The sequence below is a fragment of the Nestor notabilis genome, unplaced genomic scaffold (genome assembly GCF_000696875.1).
Source record: "Nestor notabilis isolate BGI_N333 unplaced genomic scaffold, ASM69687v1 scaffold9556, whole genome shotgun sequence".
In the NCBI taxonomy this organism is placed as follows: Eukaryota; Metazoa; Chordata; class Aves; order Psittaciformes; family Psittacidae; genus Nestor; species Nestor notabilis.
In genome coordinates this window covers 20,995-42,849 of record NW_009934249.1, presented here as the reverse complement: position 1 = coordinate 42,849, position 21,855 = coordinate 20,995, and the positions used below count along the sequence as shown (strand labels likewise).

General features: G+C 40.6%; 1 protein-coding gene across 1 annotated transcript in view; it reads right to left on the bottom strand.

The window, feature by feature from the left end:
- LIMCH1 (LIM and calponin homology domains 1) overlaps window positions 1-21,855 on the bottom strand; it is a gene marked incomplete at both ends in the record, with an annotated part of 58,316 nt that overhangs the window by 20,063 nt on the left and 16,398 nt on the right. The window contains 5 exons of the mRNA XM_010017232.1: window positions 7,850-8,071; window positions 12,178-12,580; window positions 12,774-12,928; window positions 15,909-16,035; window positions 19,726-19,761. Coding sequence (XP_010015534.1) covers window positions 7,850-8,071; window positions 12,178-12,580; window positions 12,774-12,928; window positions 15,909-16,035; window positions 19,726-19,761 — 943 coding nt within the window. The remainder of the gene's footprint in view (window positions 1-7,849; window positions 8,072-12,177; window positions 12,581-12,773; window positions 12,929-15,908; window positions 16,036-19,725; window positions 19,762-21,855) is intronic.

Here is a 21,855-nt window from a genome sequence, read left to right as displayed (position 1 = left end):
GCAAACAAGGCGTGGATCATCCCTGCCATGTGTCACATACTCCAAAGAAGGATGATCACTGGTGATGAGGCACAGGCTAAAGAGAAATGCTCCAGAGATTGTGACCCAGAGATTTGCCTCTTTCCATTCTGTGGCTCTTTTCTCCTCTATAACCCACCTTGCCCTTCTCAGCCCATCTTGATGCTAGCCTGTTTCAGTTAGAGCTTTCTCACTGGAAGCCCCTGCAGAACACTGCAACTAAAGAAAATTTCTCCTTCAGCCTCAGTTCTGGCTCCCAACACAACAGCAGTCAGGGGAGAAGCTACTGGAAACCCTTCCCAACCTTGCTCAGTGCAGAACTAAGTATTTTTTCCTCCAGGAGGCCAGTGAGGGTGGCATAACAGGCTGCCCAGATATGTTGTACCATCCCCACCCTTGGAGGTTTTCAAGACTTGAATGATCAAGCCCTTAACCACCAAAACTAATCTCATGCCTGATCCTGTTTGCGCAGAAGACTCAGCTGGAGACCTGTAATCTGAATTATTCTGTCATTTCACAACCTACAAACCTCCGTTAAACCTAAACAAATGGCTATTATTGAGAGCTCAGAGTTTGCCTTAAGCAAGGTAGAATTTAACTGGAAAAGCAAGAGACACCTACCCAACAACTTCTACCCACTGCTCCAAAGCATAGTGCCTTCCAATTTCTATTATGTATGTTTATATTGTTATTTGTGGTAAAGCAATGGAATCCACCCTCAACTCTCCAAAAAGATCTTTCCAAACTTAAAAATTAAAAAAAAAAATAAAAGAAAGAAAAAGGGGAAAAACAAAAAAAGAGAGAAGAAATTCAGCTTTAATTTCAACTGCAGAGGCTTTAAAGCTATAAACAGTGATAAATTGGGTACGATATACAAAGTGTTTAATAGTGTTACCTACACCCAGGGAAGTCAGGTGCCAATGGCAGCTGGAGCTGGGGAAAGAGCACAGTCACACTGGCCCCTCAGAGGGCTTAAGAGGCTCAGTGAATGCACAAACATGATGCGCTTCTATCACCTCTGGGTCTAGAGTTACCTCAGGAACCTACACATGGTGCTGTGTCACATAGCTATTCTGCACAAGTGCAATAACTAAATCTACTCATAACCTATATCTAGGAGGTTGAACCAGACACAGATGTTATTTATAGAAATTCTTTCAAAAAGGAGGAAAAAAAAAAGAGCAAGTTACTGCTTGCTGCAGGAAGATTGAATTTTGCAATAGGATGCTGCAGAAGTTCTGCTCCTGCTCATGAGACTTGACTCTTCCTCCTCCCTCTGCTGAGCAATTAAATGCTAGTGACATACAGCTAAAAATATAAAACTAAATATAAAACTGATTAGTAAGTAATTTATGAAAAAATTAAGCCTACTTCACTCAGGAACTCTCTCATTCCCACTATATCTATTTATAACACCAAGAAATGAAGTATTATCTAGTGTTTTATCCAGAGGTATATAATACACTTCAAAAAATTCTTGAACTGGTACAGCTGATAAAATGTCTTTCAACTACAGACTATCATCACTCACATTTCATAAATATTTTGTTATCAAATGATGATGTTATTACTGGACATGAAAGAAGGCATACAAACACTTCATTGTGCCTAAAAGGATCATATTTTGACATGGACACTCAAAAACTGAACAACTTGGTGAGTGCCATTCCTGGGGTGTTTCAGAGGAGCTCTCATGTTTTGGGATGAATGACCCATGCAGCCTCTTGGCAGCACCCTGCTGCAGCCACACGTGTTCATGTGAGCAGAGGCATCATTCTGCAGGACCACAAAACCACTCCATACGCTGGCTCTGCTGCAGGTGCCTACAAGGGAAGGTTACACAACACCTGCTTGTCCACAAGCAATGAATCCTTCAAGGGACAAAGGGTAAACCTTGCTGCATAGGGGCTGGGGTTTTCTCAGTTCCCAGATCCAGGCTGCTGTGAAGACTCTGTCTCATTAACTCCTCAACAGTGAAGAATACTGTCTACTTGGACTGGTGTTTTTATTACTCCATGCATCTAGCCACCACTAAGCTTCCACACTTAGGATTTAGAAGCCTTAGTCCATGATGGAAAATTAAATATTGCAATTGCAGTTGAGGTTATGAGCACATCAGTAACGCAGGTGCCCTGGGTTCAGTGTTTAAACCACAACAAGAGGACAAAGCAACACCTCTGCTGTGCTAAGGTACCCATTTAACAGACACAAGCATGGCTGACTGCCATATAGAGTTAGTTCACTTTGTAGCAGACAGGATTTTTATCCAATACACTAGGATATCAGCCCAAGTACTTTCTTTAATTAAGACCATACAGGCCAGAAATAGCCACACTGCCTATTGTTGTGGAAGAACTTTACACCCTTATAAATACCTAGAACTACAGCAACTAAGAACTCTTAAACACCAAACATCACTACTACTACAAGAATTCAAACTCCGAAAGAAGTAACAGTGGAACTTTATTAACCCTTATTGTAAATTAAATCAAGATGTAGTTCAGTTAACACTACTTGTACATAAAATCACGTGAAATATGATTACTGTATTTTCTATGAAAACATGACAAAACAAGCTGTCCGGAACCAGCGAGAATGCAGAGATATTAGGAAGAATCAGATCAGAACTACAGTTTAAATTCTGTGAAATTACTCAGGAATTAAATTGGTTACAGTATCAATAGCTGCACATAGAAATTGCCTGACATCTTTCAAACTTCTATGATTGAAATTTTGCACGTATCATTGACTTGAAAATTTTCCTACAATGATTTCCTCATCAAAGCTAGCATTTTCTGTTGCTGTAAGTGCTAATGATGGCATGACTTAGGGCTGCTACAGCTAAGTGCATTGCATGCTATGCCAGTATAGTACTACAGCCAGAACACTGCTCTGACACATTGTCATCTGCCCCATCTGGCAGCTATATAATGGTATACTTGGGCAAGCTGTTACAACCAAAGATCAGGGTGGATCAGTAATTGACAAAGAAGCCTTGAAAGTGCTGCAAGAAAGTGTTAAGTGTTCCTGCTGGTCATTTTTCTAGAGTTATTACTGCTCAATTGGGATGTAAAATAAGCTCCTGCCACTCACAGCCACTGAAAAGTGCACGGGTGTCTGAAGGATGGGAGACACGGATGCTAGATTCATAAACAAATCCTGAGCAGAGTTGCCCTCTAGTTGGTTTGAAGTTTTGCTGCTCTCATTTCTTATCTTAAACCTTTTTCCCTTATGGAAGTCCAGCCCTCCACACATTTTCCCATGTGTGGTTCAAGACAAAGCTGTCAATCTGGAACAGACACACCCACTCTACAAGTGTTTCTTGTAATGAATCAAAGAACAAAGACTTGTTCTACCAGATATGTACAAATCAGGATTTCAAGTCTTCTCTCCTGTAGCTTGGACACAATCCTCAACCACAAGAAAGCTTATACTTTAATCTCAGTTCAATCAGTGGGTTTTTGAAGATGAAGGAGAGTGTTACTTGGATATAGAAAACAGGTTTATTTTGTGCCAAGCAGCCAGTGAGTAGAAATGGACAAGTTTAAGCTAGCTAGTGAAAAATTAAAGGAAAGCCTAAATCTCTCCCCACTATCACCACCTTGCCCTGATCTTTTTAAAGTTGCTTTTTTTTTTTTTTTTTTTGATCAGAGCAAAGCTAGAACTAGAGCTATAGCAAGCCAATAACAATATAACAAGCCAAGGTTTAGATTGGATATTAGGAAAAATTTCTTCACAGAGAAGGGAATAATGTATTGGAACAGGCTTCCCAGGAAAGCAGTGGAATCACTGTCCCTGGAAGTGTTAAAAAACTATCTAGATGAGGCCCTCAGTGGTATGGTTTAGTGGTGGCCTTAGCAGTCCTGGGGTATCTTACAGGTCTTTTCCAACTTAGTTGAGTCTATGATTCTATGATTCTAGTAATTTCTAAACACTCATATAAAGACTGGTTAAAATAAAATGATGTTCCTGACAAATTAATCCCCCTACACTAAAATCTGCACAAATATTGGTGTAAAACAAAACATTTACTTTGTCAGCTTCTGATTCAAAGATACAATTTCTCAGTGTTTGTAATGTTCATCACTGTTCTGTACAATGGAAAGAAAACATGACCTAATGGCTGACAGGTAGGACCTGGGTGAGGAGATGATTCTCATGTCATTGCTGCCATTGCCACTGACTGATCAGTCAGTCTTTGGGCCTTTGCCCCAGTTCTTCCAGCTGCAGTCAGCTGCTCCCTACTGTCTCTCTTAGCAGCACAATGCTCCACAAACACCAGTGGGATATTTTCATTCTGCTTATAGGCCAAATATTTCCTTTCTAGCCTAAAATCATAGGCAAAATTTCATAAGCTACTTTGAGTAGAAGACTCTTGTCAACCCCTTACCAAAATCTAACTACTGTACCTATGCACTACAGACAAAAGTTAAGTCTCTTGGTAATACTCTTCTTTACCATCCTTCTCACCTGCTGCAGCTTCTTGCATTTCATTTTATAGTAGGTTTAGGCAGGATTTACATATGTTTCCCAATCAGTCTCTGATTGCCAATCATTATTTGATTCACATGTTCTTCTCTGTCAAAAAGACAACTGACACTGAGGTCTCACCCATACAAAAAGATCCCTGCACTTCTCATAGCTCTCCCAAAACCTCAATCATATCTGTGTTTTAAGTGGTGCAACTTGACTAAACTGTTTTCCAAACTTCAGGCAAAAAGAGCTGGTGAAGTACAGTTGCAGAGCATCTTCCTGTATTGCAGACAATGCATGAGGCCAGCCGGACAGATTTAGAGCATTGCTACAGAGCTTCAAAGGGAAGCCTGCCAGGCAGAGAGAAGACAGGGCTAGTCTATTTGACAACTGAACTGAAACAGAAGGGGGAGCAGCTGTAAGAAGGATGGAGGAGGAGGAGGACAGGGCATGCAAAGAACAGGAAGAGATTCATAAAGGGAGGACAGGAGGGCCAAAGGTAATGTATATATGAAAAGGAATATATACTTCACAAAAGAGACTCTGCGCAGAAAATGAATGAATAAAATACAAACCCAAAACAAATCTTGGAGCAACTAGAGAGAAAAAAATCCCTAGGAACAGCATCTCTCTACAGGCAGAGGAGCTAGTGCTTAAGAATCTTATTCAAAGGCTGGGAAGGACATAGCTAACAAGAACTGTATCAATAAAGGAAAGTATACAAATAAAGGCAGTGAAAGCAAGTTTAGAAAGGCTTTGAAAACACGCTCAATTTGTAAAAGTTTTCTCAAGGCAAAAGAAATGTATGTAGTAGTTTCTTCCACTCCAAACTGTTCCGCTTCTTCATCAGCTGCATTTCTATGCCCGCTTCTGTCATCTTCTCTCCTAAAAATTCAGTAGCGTTAAGCAGCAGACAGAAACTATAGCCCTGGTTTCTCCTTGTGGGAGGTGGTACAGCGGCAGCTTCAGAGGGTTTTCATACTTCCAAGGATGTGTAGCTTGGAAGCCTCATGCTGCTGGGGCCAAAAGCAAACCCCTTCTTTCCCTCTAGATGACTCACAGTGACAGCTAGAGTTATTCAGCATCCTACCCAGCAAAAGGCTATGCTTTATAAGGACTGGGACAAGCCCAGGAGGCTCTTTTCTTTCCTGATTTGGATTTCCAACCTTCCTAGAGGGGTTACACCTTCAAAGAGGAGTTTAGCATTTCAGGCTTTGCAGATCCAGGCTGACTTCATTGTGTTAGTTGTCCAGAAAACAAAGTAAAATAGGTACAGGGAGAAGGCTGAGTGAAATGAGTCCAGCATAGATGCCTGATTCTTGCAGGTAAGTTACCAGGCTGCTTGCATCCGTATCGAGCTATCTGCAGCAGTCCTTGTATGTGCCCCAACACACAGAGCTAAATTACTGCCCATGCCTTAGTCTAAGGAATGAATGGGGACCTGGAAAATTAAAACGCAGCAGCTGGGTAAAGACAGGCAAACATCTAGAAGGAACAGAGCCTGTAATTTTATCTTAGGCTGGCAAATTCCCTTCCACCCACAGGAAGGGAATTCCTCTTTCCCCCCATCACACTCAGTGCAATTCATTTGTTTCCCCCAGTAAGATCCCCCTCAAAGCAGTTTCCTCTCCTTGCTTTGTCCTTGACATACCTCTGCTAGAAGCTGAAGCGCCAGGAGTAATTATAATGATTTGTTATATCCAGTCACATTATTGATGAAACCATGAAGTTAGTGATATAAAATCCTTAGTCAGAGCAGAGAAACTCTGTCAATAGCACCATTTGAGTGCACACTCATTTTCTCTAGAAGGCTTCATCATTTAAGTGCACTCAAGCTTACAAACCAGGAGGTTCATGTCAGAGTCACAAGGAATCTGACAATTCAAACTCTTCTGCCTCCTTTGCCAATACCACCATGAGGGCTAAGACACTGGAAGCAGAAACCTGACACAGAAAAATCTGTGTTCAGCTGGCCACATCATCCTCAAAGCTGTAGAAGGGGAAGGATGAGAGAGCATCAAATGGGTACAAATATACCCAAGACCTAACAGTGGCTTCTGTTGCTGAACTTCCTCTCAACTGTTCTACAGATATAGTGGTCTGGAAATCCTTAAAAAGGAGACAGTAACACTTTAATTTGGCTACTTTTCAGATCACCATTGTGTTTCTAATCTGCAGCAAGCCAAGGCTCTTCTCTATCCTCCAAACATTCCCATTACCAGCATTCCCATATTAGACACAATGCTTACCTGGCTTTTCCCTTACAGCCAATTCATTCTGACAGGAGCAGCCTCTGTGATACCATCCCTGCCTGCTTTCCTGCAAATCATTCATTTTTGACTCTATAACAGTTCCCTCTAACAGGATGAAGTCTGTGCTCACAACGCATCCCAGCTCCCATGCTTGCTGCAGGCTCCATGGCTTGGTTGTCAGTGGCCAGAGACTAGCACAAAGCAGGGGATGAATGAACTCTTCAGGACAGATCCCTGCCTACTACTTGTTATCTATCCGGCCAGATGAAATCTGAGATGAAATAAAAAAATTACCATATTCCAACTCTCACCACATCTTGAATTCTCTTTGTGCTAGACAGAAAAGAATAGTGAGATTTCCCTCTTCTGCTGCTTGTTTGCAACCCTTTTATATGCTTTATTTGCAGTCTGGTGCTTATTTCTTGTTTTGGTCTTTCTATCTACTTTCATTACAGTTTTGTAGCATCTAGATTCTTGCTGTGATATGCTCTAAATTTCTTCCTGCCTTTTTCTCTGGGGAAGAGGGGGAGAAACAGATGAAAAGGTAAAATTAATTTGTTTCCTTGATAAGGCAGTTAAGAAGCACATTGGCCTCTCTGAGCATTTCAATAGCTTACCCCCTGTTCTAATATTTCTGAGAGAGGAATGAATGCTCAAAACTGCCAGCACATCCACATCCTCTTCTTTGAAAATTGAGAACTGAGGCTAATTGTAATGGCTTGCACAGTCCAATTATGTTACTGATCTAATCAGCTAACATCAGGAGAAGCGCTGAATAAATCTGCACAATAGCTGGGATGCAGAGTTGATTTCTCTCTGGCCCAGCACATTTAAAGCATGCTTATCAGCTGTATAACATTGGAAAAAAAAGAGACACTGGCTGCAAAAAGATTTTTGAATCTTCCCCTCCCATTTCTCTACTCACATCCCAAAGGAAGAAGCCTTTAATTTACAAAGGATTTTGTTGGTTTTTTTCCTGGTCTGGGCACACCCTCTTGAAATAAAGCAAACATAAGCACTTGGGTTTCATTAGTTAGTGACTAAGTACGTTATGAGACAGAAAACTGGCAGAGAAAGTAAGGCTGGTTTGTTCGTGTTGGTCTTACTGTTGGCTCTTTGTGCACACTCTGAGTGGCAGGCCTCTGTAAACTGAGCTCAACACTTGTGGGGTCCTTCTTCAACTCTACTGGGGGCCTGTCCCCTCTGGCTACTCCATCAAATTTCAGAGATCTGCTTGGCGAAGGAGTAAATATTACTGTTGTACACTCTTTATCCTTGTCTTCCACACCGTTCATATTCTCTCCATTCATGCTGACTTTTCCATCTACCTGCAGAATACAATTAAATAAATATGCTGAGGCAACTAGCATTCAAAGGAATTTAGGAAATTAGGACATCAACATGATATTAAAATTGTTAACACAGTCTGTGCCATCACTTAATGACAGAGCCAAGCACACATTTCATTTAACTGCCCAAGATAGAAGAAAACCCTCTTCTGGGGGTGGCGATGTATAAACAAAATACAGACAGAAGGTAATAATTTTTCTGGATTCCCTGGTTTCCCACATTTTGTTTTCACAGTAACATACAAAAAGCCTTTGTGTGCATCACAGATCAAAAGATTTTAAAATTTTACACAAATTTTAGACAAAAATTGCTGGGTTTTGCATTGCCTTATACAAGAGGCAAGCAGGTTCTCCTAATTATGCTGATGAACTGCTGTGTAACCTGACAACCTCACCACAGTATTAGTAGACTATGCTTTCTGAAGCACTGTCATGAGAACTTTGAAGCGTCAAGAGCAGCAGAGTTCATCCATTTCTTTCTTTACTGTTCACAACAGGGAAGCAAGGAACCAACATATAAACCTGGGCAACCCACTTTCTCCATCAGGCAATAAAATAAATAGCTGCTTTCCCAGCAACTGATATTATGCAGTCTCCCTGAAAAGGGGAGTGCAGAAACAGCTTAACTACTTTGTTCTCAGGGTCAAGCTAGCTCCTCTGTGGGCATATGTTCCTGCTAAGGAACCCTCAAGCAAGGAAGAAAATACAAGATAAGCTCTAGCTTCTTCCTCTGCACTTGACACAGCTTCCTCTTGGGACTTTAACACTTCATTATTATGTTCTGAATGGAGGTGGCATGCGGAGACTTCCTTCAGTTTGAAGGGCTGTATACATGAAAAAGGTCTTGCTACAAAGACCTCACAAGCCATTGACCATGAGAGGGCCCAGCTGGAGAGAGACCAGGAGAGGACCAAATATCAGTAACACCATATTGCTCCTGCCTAGCTACAGCACAAATGTTTATAAGGCTTATCAGCAGGAGTAAGCTTTAAATAGATTTGAAGGAGGGCTTTGCTCTGTGCACAGAGACCCTTCCTTGAAAACAAACATCACAGGAGACAACACAAAGGTGAGGGAGCAAATATGGACAGACTTCTCTGCCAATTGCTGGACTTTGGGGAAATAATGGCACAGGCTAGTGATTTCTTAGAAAGCTACCTGGGACACATACAGTGATTAGTCAAGTTTCTCCACAGGCACTGCCTAAACAAAAAACGTGTAAAAACAAGCCCAGAGGTAAGCCATTCTATGGGAACTTTTCACTTACTTCACTGTTACTGAAAACTAATGCAACAAGTGTCCAAACGGCTTTATTAAACTGAGACATTGTTTAAGAAAACAAAGTTCTTCCCATCTCATGCTCCCTGCCCCCTTCTTTATTTCAGCATTTACTTATCTTCGGTAGTTTACTTCTTGAGTAAACAGCTTGGATACCTCAAATCCCGCTCTTCAACTTAGTCTATGCCATAAGTGCTAAGGTGAGGGCAATCTCCTCCCACTGCTTTCTTGTGTAAGTGCATCCAGAGGTCTGTTCTCCATCTGAGCCTGATTAACTAAGAGGCCATCTCGGAGGTAGTGGGCATCCTCAGCTCTGACAGATGTGCAGGGAGGTGATGGCAGTTAGCACCTCGTGCAATCAGCTCCCAGGCAGAGTAGAGTGGTTTCACCCCTTTTGACTGCTTTTCAGAACCTCCAGGAAAGGTTCCCTCCCTTTCCTCACTGCCATCATCCACTCAACACAGCACCACTCTCAGGGTTTCATTTCCAAACACAAATGTGAGCAGACACTGAGCTCTGTGACTGTGTGCTGGATTATCTACTAGAGAGGCAGGTCATGAAAGATCTCAGAAATAAAAAAGCCAGGAAAACACTGGAAGGCTGCACCATCAATTTTAGTGTCTCTGTTTAGACTAAAACATTTCTCTATTTATATTACAAAGGAAAACCAAATGTTTGAATGATCAGGACAGATGCCCTGGCTGCGGAGTTAAACAAACATACTCCTTTCCTTCTGATCTGGAGCAAGTCAGCACATTGTCACCAGATCCAAGAATCATTGACATACTGGTGTTTCAAGGGAAAACAACACTACAGCTACATGTGGTAGGGAATGATTCCTACTGAGACAAATCACATTCTTCCACATTGAGCAAACAAGATCAAGGCAGACTTTTAGTGGTGGTTGGTGGGGGGTAAAAGTATCCGTGGGTTAGTTTCTCCCCACAGACATTAACTATATATGCATTAATGTGAAGATGATACACACACAGGTCTTGGTCCTCTGAAGAAAAAAGTGGCATGGATCAAAAGACAAAAAAAAAACCAACAAAACCAGGGATCTATGATTCACTGATGTTTAAAATGTAAACTCTACAGGGGTACCAACCGAGGTATACAAGAGATCAGAATTACCAGTTTCACATTTCAACTAGGAAACGTGTGGGTGCACAAGAGCTTGGACAGACTTCAAGAAATTGGACATCTCAACATATCTCACTACCCATACAAAGACGACTTATTTTCTAGTAGTAAACAACTTGAATATACATGGTAGTGATGTCACCTGGACATCAGCAGGGCTACAGGGACCCTTGCATGCCACTAGCAAAGTATCAGATAGCAATGGCAGACACAAGGGGACCCCAGCTCTAAAGGCTGGGGGTGACCATGCCACTAGGCTTTGCACTGCTGACAAGGCTACAATGAGACTTGGGGAAGCTCCAGTTTTGGTACAGGCCTTGCGAGCAGCAGATATTTTTCAAACTTGACTTATTCTGGCTTGTTCTCTCTAACACATCCCAGTTCTTTGCTTTCTCTAATATTGGTTCAATATTTTACTCCCATTCTGCACACTCAGTACAAAGATACATGCCTCAGCTTTCATATCCAGTTTCAGTCTCTTCTACCCACTTTGCTCACACATCTCACAGCTGGCTCCTAATTCATAGAATCATAGAATCATAGAATAGTTAGGGTTGGAAAGGACCTTAAGATCATCTAGTTCCAACCCCCCTGCCATGAGCAGGGACACCACACACTAAACTATGTTGCCCAAGGCTCTGTCCAGCCTGGCCTTAAACTCCTCCAGGGTTGGAGCATTCACAACTTCCTTCGGCAACCTATTCCAGTGCCTCACCACCCTCACTGTGAAGAACTTTTCCTTATATCTAACTTAAAGTTCCCCTGTTTAAGTTTAAACCCATTACCCCTTGTCCTACCACTAGAGTCCCTAATGAAGAGTCCCTCCCCAGCATCCTTGTAGGCCCCCTTCAGATACTGGAAGGCTGCTATAAGGTCTCCATGTAGCCTTCTCTTTTCCAGGCAGCCCTGCATTTGTCTGAGCTCTCTTACTTCTATTCCCATAATCTTTGTGCAGTTCTTGCAACCCAGTGCAGTCACTCCCCATCTCTCACCAGCAGTCCCCAGTCACATGCTGCCCCAGTACCAATGTGTTTCCCTAAATCTGCATGGACAGTTTATATCCTCTCTTTATGCCAGTGAAGCAGCTTTCCCCCTTCATCCCTAGTAAGAAGCATGTTTAGGACAGAAAATATCATTGGGCAAGCTTGACTCTGAAGGCGCAGGGCTCTTCATACTGCATACAGGCACACTGCAGTGTTTCAAAGGCTTATGACTTGGCTGAATGGGATGGCCTTGTTTGGATATGGCAAAAATCAGACACCTGACACACAAGCCACTTCAGGTCTTGCTCCAAAAGTCAGGGCTTCCATGCTCCCTGCCCCTTCCCTTTTGTTTAAAAACAAACAAAAACCCCCAACATAACAGCATACTCTTTCCTAACCTCTTTCTCAGAAAACACCTTGCTTTTTAATTAGAGGACCCCCTTTCCCTGTCTTTCCCCAAACCAATTTAGCCTGAGGAAAAATGACCAGCAGAAATATTCCAGTCAGAACAGAATAAGTTTCTAAGAAGGTTGCTAACCAAGAAGAAATCACTAGACTGGGTAGCAGAGAGAATGCTGCAAACATTTTCTAATAAATTATGTTAAACATTAATACATTTGGATGATTTAGTCACAATCTCTTTGCCTCTTGATTGACTCTGGGGAGTGCAACGTATCCTACCTTAAAGTTCTTTAAAACTTCCTGTGTATTTTTGGGTTGTGAGTAAGGCTTGGGTGTCAGCATAGGCACAGCCTTGGAGACAATGTTTTTGCTGGGAGATGTGCTGCCCATCGAACTGCTGGGCTCTAGTTCAGTGGTGGGAACAATGGTTGCTTCAATGGTGGCAGTGAATTTTGGAGCAGGCAGTGACTGTTGCCTTAAATATCTCAGAGGATTTTGGTCTTTCAGTGAGGAATTTGGCTCCACTGAATGGCTTCTTTCCAGAATTTTTGGCATCTGCAAACGCTCAAGGACAGCTTCACTGATAGTGAACCTTTCGATGTACTGCTGGAGGATGCTCTCAGCCTCCTCCTGTGACTTCGCATTCTTGTATGCCTCATGAAGCTCCCGCTCTCTTCTCTCTCTGCAAGGGCGATAACACAAGAGAGACCATCACATTAAAATTAACGCTAAAAATCACTCTAATTTCCTCTATTCCATCAACATCGTTCCCTCTCTCTCACCCCAGGCCTGCAGGCATGGCTGCCCACAGTTACCTATCACCCGTGGAGCACACATTTCCAAACATGCCACTGCACTCCAGTAAAACAACATACTTCTCTTCCACAATTTCTCGGTAGGTTTTGATGCTTTTTCTGCGCTCATTCGCTCCATCTCCAGACAATAACCTTTCCATTTTCTTTCTCTCAGCTTCCTTTTTAATTAAATCCTGTGAAGCGCTCCTTCGACGACTCTTCCACCGAGCCAGGTCCTGTGAGAAAAGGAAGGCACCTGAATGAAGAGCTGTCAATAGCTAAAAACTGGCCATAGAAACCAGTGAACCTGGCGAGCTGCTTTGCAATGCTTGTTCCTCACTGTGGGACAGGCTCCCATCACCTGCAGGCAGCAATGTTTATTTTGAAACGGAGATTATACCATAAAATGAAGATGTTGCCTGACTGATTTTTCTTCTAACAGCAGGATCCAGTAAGGATTTCATAGCTCCACTGGTATATTTTCTTTTTGGCTTTGCAGAAGAACACTAGATAATAACACCAGGAGATTTGGCCTAAAAGGACTCGTTTTCACTTGGGCAAAAACTTGGGGCAAAACCTGATTTTCCAGGAGGATGGAGTAGAAAAAATACATTTGGGGAAGAGTTTTAACAATCAGTTGTATGGGAGGCAGAAGTTCATTGGAGGAAGGGATGTCATTTCACCATGAACTACAGCCGCACTGATAGCTTGCCTTGGAGAGATGACAGTCCCATACTTTGCCCATTCTATCAGCTAAATACATACAAGCATAGTTGACTCAGTGGAGCATACAAACTTAAATTATTCCTCATGGGCACCCTTGAATATTCTGGATGCAGATCTGAGCAACATACCCTGGAGGTATTTAAAAGATATCTAGATGTGGCATTTAGAAAATGGTTTAGTGGTGGACTTGGCAGTGCTACATTAATGGTTGGACAGGATGATCTTAAAGGTCTTTTTCAACCTAAACAAGTCTATGATTCTATGACTAAAGTGGCTCACACCTGGCAGCGTGAGACATGACAGAGCACACAGCATATGGTTTGTATCCAGTTATATATATGCGCTTGTTGAAGTAATGATCTTACTCTTTTTGGAATCAGCCTGCCCAAAATTGACCAGAATATCCACTGATTCTGGTTCTTTACCTTTCTTGCAAAACCAGCTTGACACAAAACCTGACAGTCACAGGAGATACCTGTTACAAGTGCCTATGTCTTGCATCCTGCTTGGGTTATGAATTCACAAGTCTGGGAGGGTATAAAGACAAGATCTTTTTCACAGTACAAGTATTACAATAAAGAAGTGTCCTAGGCTGTGCCATTTCTTTATAGCCAACTAGTAAAGGAGCAAAATTTTACATGTAAAAAATAACCTCTACAGAACTTCTGCAAAGAAAAATAACTTCCTAGGAAACTACAAGGGTGCATTTGTCATTAACTATACGACATCAGGAGATTAGTATACAGATTATATTTCATGTAGTCTAACAAATTCTGGTTTTAATAAAACCCAGAGATTCTGTACACATACTCAATTCAAAAGCTGTTTCATTAATGACATGGTTTTCCAAATACTTTAATTGCATTTTTATTGGCAAACAGCAGAAGGTACTGCAAGCATAACTTATTTTATTAAAACCAGGAATAAACCTTGTCACTTTTAATTTAGCTTAAAACCACAAATTATTGACATTACACTCAAGACAATGCTCATTAAAGTATTTCTTCACATGACCTACATATATCAGCTTATAACCCCCTTCTTGAAACATAGGCCTTTAATTTTCCTCAGTTACTAATTATTCTCATTGAAGTACAAAAGCATTTCTTTATTCAGCTACTCCCACTTTTGCCTATTGTTTAGAAATTAGTTTTTCATTTGTAATTTTCATAACTTAAGACCACCTCCTCTTTTTGTAATTAAAACCCAGGCATGTTTATCTTTTCCAGCTCTGATGCTTTAGAATAACAATAATATAAAAAGCCATGAAACTGTTAATTGTTGGCAAATTTACAGCATGAGCATATAAAAAATATAGACCATGAATGTGGTGTAGTCTCCAGAAAGCCCTCTGAATGCCACAAACATTCAAGTAAGGGCATTTTTAGCACCTCTTCAGAACTTTTAGTTCAGTGTAGAAGGTGCTGAGGGCCTGGAAAACTTACACACTTTACCTCAGAGGATTTTCAATTCAATAACAAAGAGTTCTCAAACCTCTTAAATGCCTTTGGACTCATTCTTATCTCTGCTGGGAAATTATGGCTTCCCACACAGACAGACCTCTCAGCTTAAGTCCTTCATTGTTCTACTATGAAAAGTTATTTTTCAGTTGCATATACTGTTTTTTTTTTTTTTTCCTTTTCTTCCAATTTTCTACCAAAAACCTGAGATGTTTTGCAGTGGCTGTCCATATAATGGGAAATGCACTAGCTGCTTGAAAAGATGTGGGTCTGGGTTTTAATTTTTTTTGTTGGTGGTTGTTTTTTTTTTTAATTAAAAAAATACACCCCAAATTCCTCATTTACAATAAGTCTTTAGAAATAAACAGGATTGATACTAAAATTCCTGGTACTGATTTACCTGCAAATCATGCTTTTCTGTCCTTGCTAATTTGCTAAAGATAATGCCGAATACCAGGACAGCTTAAAAAATACATTGAGTAAAGAGGGTTTAGAAGGGTCTTGTAACCCAAGCAGGGTGCAGCTAACTCGAAGGGTAATTTGCTTCTTAGACAAGACGGAAAATGGTAGCATTTTCTGTATTTATGCAAATTTATTAAAGTCAAGTCCAATCTATTTATTCACTGTCTTGCTTAGTCTTGTATGTTGTCATTTTAAGCATTTACTAATTAGAAAGTTAGAGAAGTCAGTTGTAAGAGAAGCTAGAAAAAATTAGCGTTAGTCTAGAAGATAGAGAAGTCAGAAGTTAGAAGCTGTTCTCCTTCCATTTTTACCTCATCAGAGTTTAATTTCATTTTTGATTTTTAAAGCAAAATACCTGGTGCACAGCCAGAGGCACCAGAGACCTTGTATTCTATAATTTACATTAAATTATGGACTTCTATGCATTTAGCAACAGTCCACTGGGGAAGAGGGATGTTGTTCCTGATTATTTTCACGCTAGAGAACAACTGTAGATTTAGCAGGTTGTACTTTTCTGCCTAGCTAGCTGGCCTCAATGCCAGCATTGCAGAAGATACAGTATACTCACATCTTGCCATCTGGTCTCATCCTCTTTCAGCTGGTTGTTTATGTTCTGCAGTTTCTCATGGCGAGCTTTGCTATGAGGCTGAGTCACAGCTTCGTCTTCACATCTCATGTCAAACATGCTCATACTCCTAAACACGGGGGAAATAAGAAGTGAAGCATTACTTAGAGGCTTATATTCCTTCGGCTTGTTAGAGCTAAAGCCACATGAGGGTGCTACAGCAGAATCAGACACCTGCACCATTATGAAGCTCCCAAAAGCAGCAGTCCCCTAGAAGGACCAGTTAGCATCCCTATGGCTCCCACACAGTACTTCAAACATTATACTCCTCAACTTTCTCTTGGTTTTGCTAGTTGACTGCGACTTTCCCGCTAAGAAGCATTATTAACACTATACCTCCATCAATTAATAATCCTATTCAGATCAGAGTTCAGAACATTTTACTTTCTGAAGATCTGTTTCCCAGTAAGCCTTCAAGACCCCTCCAATTAACACTGCAAGCAGAAGTTTCAGTGTAAAAAATTTCCATGTAAAACAAGAGAGGCTTGAGAAGCACATTATGGGCAGCATGACTGCCTAAATGCTGTTGCTACAAAACCAGGAAGAGCCTGCCCGAAGAAGTACATGCAGCACAAACAGCATGGTACTTCCTCCTCTCCCCTCCCTGCCTCAAAGAAACTCAATGCTATCAGCACCAGCTTATTAATACAGCTGGACTAATAATGAAAAACTGATGTTCAAAACAAAACAGTTTCTTTCTACATACTCTATTTGTGTCACTGACCTTTGGAGAGCTAAAGGAAAAAAAGGTCATGGTTTGATATTCTACATCCATTCAGATTATATAAAGAACTTCACACAAAGATAACTTACTTACTACTCCCCCCCTACTACCTATTATTAGTAACACATGACCTCAGTTGTGCCACTAAAAGCAAAAAGCGAATAAAAAAGCCATGCAGTTCCATATGAAGTGATTTCACAGCAGTGTTCAAATGATCATCTGTAGCTTTAGGTGAGCCAATGAGCCAACTAGCAGGAGAAGCACCCAATGAAGATAAAATTGTAGGCGACTGTGTCCACAGTTATCAAAGTGAAGAGACATAGAAAGCTGTGCATATATATATTTAGCCAACATCTGTACTCAGGCAAAGAAAGATGGGAATGAACCACTCGAGGGAAAACTGAAAAGTCTGGAGAGTGGATGGAAAAGGAAATGCACAAATCCCATCCTGTTTGTAGGTATTCACTCAGAAATGAAGGACAGAATACACATCTTATTGTCTTTAACAGTAAGGTTAGCATATCACCATGCTTCACCCCTCAAACAGAGTGCTGAGGGTGTACATTAATCTTTCTCTGTGGGTAGTTTAACAGTTGCATTGCTCAGGACTGAATTGAAGCACTCCTAAATAACAGAACCCAAAAAGATGGTGAGTTTTGTTGTTTTTGAAACTAAAGGCATATCACCTACTAAGGAACATTTAAATATCAGTCATATTTTGCAAACCTGTGAGGTAGGTTGGGATATGCACAACTTGTAATAAAGCCACCCTTAAAGGGTTGATTCCAGTTTAAGAGCCTTTGAAACTCACACTAAGAAAAGCCTTTAGTGTTAAGTATTTGCCAGCTTGTGCCTACTGGGTCAAACTGATTGTGTAGCTCCTTACCTGTACCCTTCCCTTACAGAATAAGAATGGTTTGGGTTGGAAGGGACCTTAATGATCATCTAGTTCCAACCCTCCTGCCATGGGCAGGGATGCCATGCCAGAGAGTTTTTCACTCACATATAGTAGAAGAAAACAGAAGGCCTGAAGTGGTGGTAACTGGTTCTAGAAGAGTGCATGACTACTCACCCTCTGCCACTGGGGATGGGAAAAGAAAAATACTTTATACCAAGAGTACCCCAATGTCCTAATGAAAGGCTAGTATCTATTCCCTGCATTCACTCAGGTCTCTCAGGGTGCACAGAGACAGCAAAACTAACAATTTTATGGCTATTAACCATAAATGGCAATAAAAAAGGTACTCTGAAAAAGGCTTCAGCCTAGGCCAGGAATCAAACTATACACTACAACCCCACGTACACCTTCTGTCACCAGAATTCAGCCCCATCTCTTCATGAGATTGGAATGGGACTAGTAAGCAGCAACATACTAAGTATTGCCTCTTCCGGACCTTGAGACAGACCAGGGCTGATGACAATATCCAGCATTCCCTAACCAGTGAAGGGAACTTTGTCAGTCTAATAAAGGAGTTTCTAGTTTTGCTGCTGGAATAAACAGCACCTAGTCTAAGACTGAATTCAAGATACAAAGTTTTCAAAGGATACTTAACAAACATTTTGGAACCATTTAAAATGTCAGTTCAATTTATTTTTTCCTACTGCAGGGCCAAATTTTATTATATTCTTCTTAAGGAGGAAAAATACAATCTTACATTTATAAGAACTTAAAAGACAGTTTAGGAAAAATAGTTACTCTGTAAAATAGCACATCTGGAAAGGATGACAATGAGGCTTGAACACTTCTTGTTTTGCCTTTTAAAACAAAATCAAAATCAATGTGGAATAAACAATATGATTTACTCATCTTTGCTACTCCCACATTATACCACCAAACCCATTGCAATGCCTCTTTGAAGGCATCTCCATGCACCTTCTCTTATGTTTGCGTTTAATACAGACATGCAAAAATGTGGAAAAACAAATGAACAAATCAATCAGATAGGTAGGCCTTCTGAAATGGCAGGAAAGTCTCCCTTCTGAAGTGTAACACTTCTGTGTTGTTATGCTCTTTTAATCTCATCTCTTCATTTTACTGAACGGATTTCTGATGCTTGAAAATGATCGCATTAACTCTCGTCAGAGGACACAGACTTTGCTCAGCATAAAGGTGTTACAAGTCTTGTGAAGAATATTCAGTCCATGATTCTAGCCTTTATCATTAGAGGAAAAGGTAACAAATTATAAAGACAGTCTCTGTATACACTTGTTTCTATTTTGTGATTTAATCTGGGAGACAGAGAAGGTCCTGTTTCTGTGAACAGGAGGATATTAAGGACATTATTCTGTGGGTAGTTCTCAACGATTTCTTTGCTTCTAAATGCCCACACTTTGTAAGAATATCTAATACTTTCACAGAGTTTTCTAAGTGACACTGCATACTATTCTGAACTACTGTTTGCACACGCACGCACACAACTAAAATGCTGGAGTGCACTAAATGCCATAGTCCTACTCCTTACGTAAAAAAATGAAGCATCAAGGTGAAGAGCTTGAAAAAAAATTAAGTTTCTACATCATTAAATTAAACCCAACCTGGAAGGGATTCAAAAGAAAGTTTTTAAAAGACAATGAAGGAACAACTGAAGAAGTATTTTCCTGGTAATTATTCTGAAGATCACAATGGATTTTATTTTACTTTGAGATTTCTTTTTTCTTCATATATAGGTCATACTTCATTTTTACTCAACATCCAGCCCAGATTCAACCCAGCTCTCTTTACCTGTAGCTGATTAGAGGCAATGGAAATTCAGAAGAAGAACAAAGGAAAAAAAAAGAGGAAACAATACTTCAAGCAACAGCTGGACATTAGTGTTATGCTCATTCTTTATGGTTTCTTTTTAATATATAAATTATTTTAGCTGCAATGTAAGCCATACTGCATTCAATTTTTCAGTGTTTTTCTGAAAAATTTATTTGCTGCAACACTGTAAAATAATAATGAGGCACCAACTGCATTTTAAATTAGTAGAAAGACAGGAAAGCATGCAGTGTAAGTTGTTTAAAATAGAATCTTGTGAACACAAGACAACTTACTCTGCGTCATCAGACACAGCAGTTCTGGGGCCGAATCTACAAGACCAAATATAAAATTAGAGTGTTGATAAACACATTAGGCAGTAATTGCAACTAGATCCATACAATTTGGATAACTGTCACTTGACCATCGAACCTGTACTTGTAAAGCTGACCAAAAAAATCATACTGATCAGGAATTGTGTATTCAGCAAACAAGACTTACCTAATCATCTGGAGGTCAAACTACATAAGAACACCACCCATCCCTCCCTGACCCCATACTAATGCCCTCATCATAAAAATATGTTGAAGTATACCTAAAATGGGTGTAGAAAATAGTTACTGAAAATATATGATATATTAACATTTACATTAAGTGCCACACATGCGATGAATGGAGACAAAACAGTTACATTCCACAGCAGTGCTCAGAATCGGCATGGAAAACACGAATATTATAGGCAGAAAGTGCGTCACAAGATTTCTTTTTTTGTTGTTGTTGCTGGGGATGTGTGTGTAGCTGAACAAAGGTACTGGTAATATACAAATCAGTATCATTCACCTAAGTGACAGTCTTGTTTAGAGCCATGCAAACCACATATTTGTATCTGGGATTTATCATAAAAGAAGATCAAGTACAAAAGTTGACACTGCAACATTTTCTAATCACAGAGAAGCAAGATACACATCTCTAACTGAGCAGAGTCCAGCCGAACCTCTGCTATTCATAAACATTTTTTGCAATTCGACATATACTGTAATCAAATATTTTCTTTCAATTAGCTTCCATTTCAATATTTCAAAAGAATATGTATTACACAACTATTCTGTTTGTTTCCAAGGAGTGTATTACTGACACACAGTATTTTAGTTTGGACTGAAAACACACCAGGCAATGCACAATCTGAATTCTGAAGTGTGCACACGGGCGTACAAGCTGCGTGATTCACACCATAGAGAGCTCACGTTTGCAGGTGCTCATCCTTGGATGACAATGTTTCCATTTTGTTTTCCTCAGGAACCTCCTGAAGCTTAGATGTTTGACCAAGGTGGACTTCACTTAGGCTACCTTCACCCACTTGGGCAGTACAAATAGTCTCATCTTGTCCTGCAGGAGGGAGACTGTATTTTTCCTGCTCCTGCTGCTGTTCTTGCAATGGTTGTATTACAGGTTTTCCAGAGCTATTAATGCAGACTTGTGGACATTTTTCAGGCCTAAGTGAGCCAAAGGCAGCAGTGCAAAGAGACGTATTAAGCAACATTTGAAAAATCACATATGCATAATGAAAAGCAAAACTGTAAGTTAACAAGAAACCCCAAACAACCAAATACACACACAAACCCATATAGCTCATCGGTGACAAGCTATGTGAGGCAGGTGCACAACCTGTAATTTTAATAGAGTCAAATGCTTATACTTCTATTCGTCTAAGACAGAAACATAAACGGTCCTGGACACCACCAAAGGTTAAAGTATTAAGCACATATTTTAACTAAGCTATTAAACTTAAGGTCTTCTTAACACCAAAGCACTGTTCAATTCTATGGTAGATGACAGTTTTTCTTCTGGCTGAGCTGCACACTAGTTTTTCACCTGTGCATGCACAAGCACATGGATACCTGTCTCCTCATGCACTTTGAAGAGGCTGATGAATAAGAAGCTTTCCACTCATGCTTACATGTGGCTCAACCAGCCAATAACAAGTGTTCAAAGGCTTAAACTGCCAACTTTCCCACATAGCCTCATGCATCTGAACAAAGGTGCTTAGAAAGACACAGAGCACTATCAGGAGGGATCTTGGATTTCCTGTTTGGAAGCCACTGGCACCAGCTAAACCACAGACAAGCATCTAACCTACAATATCCAGCACTTCTATTTCTAACTAGAAACATTTGTAATTATTAGCTCATATTTAACCAGAAACCTCTGCAAGCACAACACTATCTTGCTATCTATATCCATGTCCACATGCTCTTAGAATTTTGCATCTAGTAGAGCTCTGCTCTGAGTCTTTGCAGGGCTCTACCAAAATGGCCAGAAACCCTGCACTGCCTTTTTTCTGGGCAGAAAGCCGGCACAGAATCCAGGACAAGCATGGTAGAAACTGCTGCTAGGCCAATAACAACTCTTCCAGATCAAGAGATATT